The 8,434-nt window shown below is 33.0% G+C and overlaps 1 protein-coding gene across 8 annotated transcripts in view; it reads left to right on the plus strand.

The window, feature by feature from the left end:
- The window catches only part of EHBP1 (EH domain binding protein 1), a 403,255-nt gene that overhangs the window by 357,192 nt on the left and 37,629 nt on the right, over nt 1-8,434 (plus strand). For all 8 annotated transcript variants that reach the window (XM_012731519.1, XM_012731523.1, XM_004691438.2 and 5 more), the window contains 3 exons: nt 265-403; nt 557-663; nt 3,363-3,486. In XM_012731519.1, the coding sequence (XP_012586973.1) occupies nt 265-403; nt 557-663; nt 3,363-3,486 (370 nt within the window). The remainder of the gene's footprint in view (nt 1-264; nt 404-556; nt 664-3,362; nt 3,487-8,434) is intronic.

Raw genomic sequence — 8,434 nt, forward strand, 5'->3', positions numbered from 1 at the left:
AGTGTGGCTTTTAAATGACACATATCATTGGGAGAAGGCAGGGGTTCACATTGTCTAATGAATCGAAGTTATCAAAGGTGAGCCTCCATTTAAGCCATGTCTCCTAAAGTTTTTGGTTACAAGCAGCGGAACTTGCACTTGAGCTATTTAGAGCTCCTTAAAATCCTTTTTCTTTCAAAAAGTTTTAAAATTGGCACTATCTTAAGTCAGTGTAATTTCATGAAAAAGATCAGGACTGTCTTAACATGTTTGTTTTAATTTTAGAATGACACAGAAGATCTACGAACTGAGAGATTACAAAAAGCAGCAGAACGCTTTAGAAATCCTATTGTGTTCAGCAAGGATTCTACAGTCAGAAAAACTCAACTTCAGTCTTTCAGTCAATATGTTGAGAATAGACCAGGTAGGAACACTTTTTAAAATGTTCTCCCACCTTATGATTTAACAGTATTTAACTATATATATATATTAAAAAACTGATAATGTACACCCACGTTTCAATACACAAATATCAAGCTTTATAATAATTTTACATGTCTTTCCCCTTTTTTTTAAGAGATGAAAAGGCAGAGATCAATGCAGGAAGATACAAAGAAAGGAAATGAGGAGAAGGCAGCGATAACTGAAACTCAGAGGAAGCCATCAGAAGATGAAGTGCTTAATGTATATTAATTTTTTGTGTGGTTTCATGATTGCTGATAATTCCAAACTGTATGTGGAAATAGTGCCTTTATTTGTTAAAATGAGATGTTAGGTTTTTTAAGATGTCAATCTCCAGTGCATTCAAAGCAGAGTGAGAGGGGTGCACTGTTGAATTAGTCTGCAGTGTGGTGATAATTGTCAGATAAAAAAAATGAATTTTTCAGAGTTCCACAGCCCCAGCTTCCTTGAGACATTTCCATCAGGGCACTTCCCATAAAGAGATTCCAGTATTGATCTACCGGGAGGATTTTAATTATTACAATAGCAGATACCGCAGAGCTGCAGTTAGAGGGAAAAGTCACATGAGACCTGCTAGAATTTCTCAGCCAACCCATTTTGTTGGCTTGGGTTAATGGGTGTTCAACCTTTCCATTATCCAGATCAGCCGTGAATTACTAGCTGAATGATGTTTGCATTAATATAATATATATGGTAATTTCTTCACTTAATTAACGGGGAGGTTCAGCTCAGTAGGGGTATGGGCTGATCATGTGTAAAATTGATTTGTGAGGGAAATATTTGATAGACCGCAGGGAAAAAGCAGCTTTTGATGGACAGCTGTGGGACAGAAGCAGGAAGAACAAGTTTTAACTCGAATTTTTGTCTGGAAGCATAGCTCTATTTAATGGTGGTACTTTATAATCTATAGCTTATCTAAGTATTTTCATTGTCTTTACTATTAAAGCAGCTTTTGTTGCATTTTAAAATCCTTGTAACTACATGCATAGTTACCAACTATATTTTAGGATCCTATAAACTTGTCACTTTTAAGTAGAGCTGGGACCATTCTAGAATATAGAACCACTCACTGATATAGCCCATAAAATATTTGGTATAAATAAGAATGTATGCAATACTTGAGTGTATTATCTACTTACACTAAAGATTTAATTATAAACTTTGGTACTATTTTTAACTGAGCCAGTCAGTAAAAGCGATGAAGTTTATGTTGCTTATCATTTGTTTTCTTATATCTCTATTACTCATATTATCTTTGCAAACTACTTTATTTTGTCCTCTGAACTAGAATGAGAATGGTCCTTTTTGAAAGTGCTCTGCTGTCTGCCAGATAAATACCCAAAAAAAATTCCCCAGATTATTCTAGATTTTAAAGTTACCATTAGCATTTGTTTTCTTAATAAGGGAAAATACCCATTTTGTATCACTCTTTTTATAATACAGTGTCTTACTAGATCAAACTAGCTTGAGAAATTATCAAGTTTTATGGCTTCTTGAGTATTTCAAGAAATACATTGTTTACTACTGTAATCAATTTAACAGTAAGTTGATATTGAGTTTGCATACGAGTACAAATCATTTACTAGTTTCAAAGGTACAGAAATTACATGTATGGTTAGACCTTTTTTATTGATCATGAGAATTCCAAAATATGATCATAAGTAACAATTTTTTATTTTGCTTCTTGTTTAAAAAGTACCAAAATATAATTTCTCGTGACTTCTTTAGAGATTGGTACATTCTAAGTGGGAAGGGATTTGACAGAAGAGGATTGTTCACTTTTATTTATCTCCACAAATAATGTTATAAGTGCCAGTGGTAGTAGTGGTAGTGGTAAGAATAATCACTTAAGCAGTTCTTCAATATTTCTTAGCTGCTTAGGAAACTTAGCCCTAGAAAGATAAACAGGTATTCCAAAGGGATCTATAATTAATCAATTTGTGACTATAACATAAATAATAGCCTTGCCCTTAATGATTTAAATTTGTAATGTGAAAATAAAAATTAAGGTCATACAGGCACTTCATAATAGAACTGCTACTTCAAATAAAACTGCTAAGGATAATTTTTTTAATATGGATGCTTATAAAAAATAAAATTTCATATTGAAATCCAAAATTGGTTAAATATAACACTAATCAGTGTACTAGTTGCATTAGTTTGGGAAGATTTAAAACCACCTGTCAAGTTAGAATTTGCTGCTGTAAAGATTAATAATGCATCAACAGAATGACATGTTTAAGTACAGGAGCCAGCTGGAACAAAACTAGAGATATTAGAAATCTCTGTCATTTTTGAAAGCATTTTAAATCACACATGAAAAAAAAATGTCTTTTTAATTTTAAATTTTTGTAAGAAAAAATATGATTTTTTCCAGAATGGATACGTTAAGATCATTTCCTTAGTAAAACTTTATGTTTGTGTATTATACTTTTAAATTACAGCTATGAATTGGTGTTTGTTTTGACAGTCACAAGGAGAAAATTGTCTTCTGTCCTGTCATTATTTTAATAACTCTGACTTAACTCTCAGGATAATATTTTTCTAAATTTAGGTTTTACTTTTTCATTGCATTTTATATTTTATTAGTTGTTTGCATATCTGTACAACTTTGGGTTTACATTTTTACTCCTTGATATGTGCACCTGCTTCACTCATGTTAACTTTTTTAATCTGGCAAATCTGGGTGTCGAATTATAAATATAATACTAAACTCCTGAAATTTTCCTGCTTACAAAAGTTTTGCTAAGTATAATACATACAAAAAATGTCTGAATCACAGCGAATTGCCTTTCCGTACTAGGCGTGATACTAAGTGTGTATTTCGTTCTCTAGGTAAGTGCTTTACTAAGTGTTTGTAGAAAAGAAAAATGCAACTTACAAGTGATTTTTTTTCCTTTCCTGTTTGTTCTCGTTAACAGAAAGGGTTCAAAGACACCAGTCAGTATGTTGTAGGAGAATTGGCAGCACTAGAGAATGAGCAAAAGCAAATTGACACCCGTGCCGCGCTGGTGGAGAAGCGCCTTCGCTATCTCATGGACACAGGTACGGTGCCCAATTACACTGTAAACAGTTTTGGCAAATTGAGCGTTCACAAACTCTTATAGAGTTTTGGAAGTGTGAATCTTTGAAGCCTGAATGTTCAGCAAAACTGCCTTGAAAATAAAAAGGCTGCGATTTGCAGCCACCTCTCTGGGCCCTGGTGATAAGAGTGCCTTCATGGGAAGTGATAACTCGCCCTGATACCATGTGAGCCAGCACTATTGAACAGTGTGCTCATCCATGCAGAGTTGGAATACACATCTGTGCCTCATTGATATGCCACTGCTTAAAAAAAAAGTAAGATCTTCACTGTTCTACTGATTCATTGGGAAAAAAAAAAGATTTGGCCAGCTAAAGCCATGTACTGCATGAAATAGAGCACTATGCATAGGGGATGGCGCCATGGACTAGATCACTGAAATTTGAGAATACTATCTAGTTACTGATGCTCCTCAGTTTTTTTTTTTTTCCCCAAGAGAACAGGTTTTTAAAAGTCTGTAATACTGTGTCATAGTTGCATTTGAAAGGATTAAGGTATGTAGAAGGTTTGTAAAAATGGGTAAGATCAGCAGGTTAGCTATAACCAGAGGGTAGATTGGCATTTAATGCAGGTTGTCACTAGTGATTGAATAGATCTAAGTTTACAAGAAGCTATTGGAAAAAAAACTGTCTATGTGCAACACATTTATTTAAAATGCTTCTGTAAAAAGGATTAAATGAAAAGTAAATTCAAATCATTTATACCTAATTAAATGTAAATTATATTTTTGAAAATACCAAACATGAAAGAGTAGAAATTTATGTCTTTATTTAATTGCTTTATGAGTGTTGAATTGGAATAATAGAGTAGAATAATAAGTAAACTAGTACTAGTAAATTAGGATTAGGATTATCCCTGAACATTTTTTTTAATTCCTCCAAAACTAAGCATTTATATGGGACATTTGAACATGCCTATACTAGTGAAATACGTGTATACACACACACACACACACACACACAATATTAGAGCAGAAAGAGACCTTAGGCTTTATCTGACCTGATGGGTTTCAAGCTGTGTTCCTATGGAGCCCTAGAGCTTCTTCAGAAGTACCTCAGGGGCTGCCAGGACAATAATGGGGCAGAAAGCAATCGTGTAGATGTCTGACTTTCCTTCAGAGTGGCTAAGTTCATTTACTTGACATAGCAGTTTTCTTGAAAGAGTTCATTTAAAGAAAAGGTTTTACTGCTTCAAATTTGAAAAAACGTAATTTTTTTTTTTACAAACCCTCTCATTATGTAGAGAAGACAAAGACATAAAAAGGAAAAAGATTACACATATCAATATATGGTCAACCTTGGACAAGAATTCAGGTTACTGGAACTCTCTCACACAGGATCCTTCCTTCTACATCAAATTACCTACACCATATATATCATTGTCCTAATAGGTTATATGTATGCTCTGTCTTATATACATTTGTATGTAGTCAGCAGTATTCCATTAACCAGTATATCATCTTTCCAATGCCTGTTGCCTTTGTTTTCTAAGAGATTTTAGTTAGTCTACTATTAGTTATGTTAGACATATAAGAAAAGGAAATATAGTAATCCCACTTAATCACAGGGATATGTTCTAAAGATCCAAAGTGGGTGCCTGAAACCACAGGTAGTATTGAACTCTATATATACCATGTTTTCCCTATATTTACATACCTACGATAAAGTTTAATTTATAAATTAAGCACAATAAAAGATTAATGGCAATATTTAAAAATAGAATAACTTAACAGTATACTATAATAATAGCTCTGTGAATGTGTTCTCTCTCAAAACATCTAATTGTACCTAGTATTTTCAGACTGTGGTTGACAGTTTAAAACTTCAAATATGGGGAGACCACTGTATAAGATAATGTAAGCTCTGTAATACATGTTAAAATTACTCCCTTTAAATATTATAAGGAAACTCATTCTTTTTGTTGGTGTTTTTGCTGTTACAAATTCTTTCAAGAAAACCAACTTTCCCAATAGTGCTGCATAAATTAAATGTTACTATACAAGAATTATTGTGCCTTTAGAAATTTTGTTTCCTTAACTCCTTTCATATTGGAGGCTTACTTATTAAGGGTTTCAACTAAAACAGACTCAAGTTCTCCATCCTAATCCCACATTATTACCAAGAAAGCCTTATTATACCTTCATTCCAACTATAAATAATTTATAATCTAAAACATTTGTAAGAATTTGATTTCAGAATTCTTAGGGTTGTGTATTCCTTACTACACAGGAAAGAATTTGACCTAGACTCAATCTGCAGATTTAGACTAAAAATTGACCCAGTTCCCTAACTTGATAACTTCCTGGATAACCATGGACTATATTGAAGCTCCTTTAGGCCAAATAATGATTTTCTAAGATTTAGGTAAAGACTAATTAGAATCTGAAGTAAGAGATAAGATTTTAGGAGAGAAAAACCATATATTCATACTTTTTCTTCTTTAGGTTCCAGTAATTCAAATGTTTTATTTTTTTATTAGTTGGTATCATTTCTCTGGTGTAATAGACTTTTCTATATATCTTTTTGCTTAATATCAGCCTTAGAATTAGTATAGCAGCCTTAGAATTAGCATAAAATTTCTTGACAAAAGTGAGGCTCAGATAGGGGAATGACTCAAATAACATGGCCTAATTAGTAATGATTGAGTTATGACTGGAACCCAAATTTTTAGACTTTATATTTTGACTTATTTTACTCTGTTCCTGCTATATTTTCTTTATAGAAAAACTATGTCTGCTAGTTCAGAATTAATATAAATGTAGTGACCAACTATAATTTTTTATTGATGTGAAATTCATATATCATAAAATATACCATTTTAAACTTAAGATTTAATATTAGTACATTTACAATGCTGTGTAATCACCACCACTATCTGTTTCCAGAATTTTTCATCACTCTGAACAGAAAGTATTCATTAAGTAATAATTTCCTTTTGCTCTTTCCTCAGTCCCCTGGGAATCTGTGATCTACTTTCTGTCTGTTGAACTTGCTTTATTCTAGATTGTTCATATAACTAGATCCAAACAATATTTGTCCTTTTGTGTCTGACTTCCTCAGGTTAACATTTTCAGAGTTTATACATGGATGACATGTATCAATATTTCATTCCTTTTTTTGACTGAATCATATTCTTTTATATGTATATATCATGTTTATTCATTCATATATATATATATGTAGATTCATAGCTGACAAATATATAGAGATAGATGACAAATATACATGATGGACATTTGGGTTGTTTCTACCTTCTGGCTACTGTGAACATTTGTGTACAGCTTTTCTTTGAATGTCTTTTTTCAGTTCTTTAGGATATGTGCCTAGGATTGGAATTGCTGGTTATGTGGTAATTCTTTGTTCAATTCTTGAAGAGCTGCACTCAACTTTAAATGGGTTGTGAAGTTTACTGAGAAGTTAATTTTGTGGAATTCAGATTACATTTCAAAAAAAAAAAAAAATAACAGTATTGTAAGTGCTTAATGTCAGAGAAACCCATTAAAACCTATTAAATATTAACTAAAATAATACTGATAGTTGATCTAAACCTGAGCCCTAGGTTCCAAGAAGTTGACCAGTTGTGGGTTTAAAGCACTACTTTGAGAATGGAGCTCTTGTATCCTATGAAGAATAGAAAATGACATTTTCTTTTTTTAAAGACTTATTTACTTATGCATACAATAACTGGGGTATAGCTCAGAGGTGAGGAAAATGGTGGTAAACTGGACTGTTAGGCATTTTTCCTGGCTTGTTGAGAGAAAGCTATAATAAGAAAGTAGGAAAGGAATGTAAGAGATCCTAGTGGGTTCTACAATGAGCTGGCAAATGTGCCAAGGATAACTATTTCAGTGGCAGGGAAGGACTCAAGAGATGCCCACATCCAGTTAGAGAAAGGAATCAGTGACAAAGCATCTGTGAGAACTTGTATATATGAGTGAACCCTTCTGAAATTGAATAATTTTAAATCAGTGATGGTCTAAAATACTAACTAGGAATGCAATTGGGGGGTGTGTGTGTGTGTGTGTGTGTGTGTGTGTGTGTGTGTGTGTGTGTGAAGTCACTACACCTTGTGATTGATCTGTGAAGTCCTTATGAAAATTCTAGAGGGCTTTCCTGGTGGCTGCGGGGTTAAAGACACAGTTCTATAAAGCTATCTGCAGCCACTGCAGCATGAGTTTGATCCCTGGCCAGGGAGTTGACCCACATGGCGTGGCAGACCTCTCCTGTCTCACCCATTGCTCCTCTCAGCAGTGTATTTCAGTTGATCTGTTAGTTCCAATCTGGTGAATCCTTTCATCCTCACCTCTGGGCTATACCTCAGTTTTTGTACGCATAAGTAAATAAATCTTTTAAAATAGAAAATACTAGTTGTTGTTTTAATTCACAATGACATTTTGGTTTTCATTTTATTTGGCAGGAGAGGAATTTTTAAATTTCTTTTGCCTAAAATTTACAATGACTATTTCTTTTGGAACACTGAAACATGTTATTAGAAACTACGAATGTGCTAAAGTTGACATTTTGTATGTAAATATAATACTAAAAAAGTTGCATTTCCAACCTATTTTCATTTGGTGATTATCACATATTCTTACTGTAGAACTGCAATGTTTTAATCTAAAGATTTTTTTGAGAATTTTTTTACTTACACTTTGAACAGAAAAACATTAAAAAAATCATAGTAAAATTGCATCTTGAAATAGTATGAGCTTTAAAGCGTGAATGATGATTGTAATAACCTCTACTGATGATAGGCTATATACAACAAAGCCCACTGATTAAAAACATTAAATATACTTATGAATATGTAAATTAAAATAAATAACGTTGAGGGCCTGCTTGGTGGCATAAGGGTTAAGTCTCAGTTCTATCACACTATTACTGCTGCGACCTGTGTTTGATCCTCAGCCAG

Source organism: Condylura cristata, unplaced genomic scaffold (genome assembly GCF_000260355.1).
Source record: "Condylura cristata isolate star-nosed mole 26May11 unplaced genomic scaffold, ConCri1.0 scaffold00031, whole genome shotgun sequence".
Lineage (NCBI taxonomy): Eukaryota > Metazoa > Chordata > Mammalia > Eulipotyphla > Talpidae > Condylura > Condylura cristata.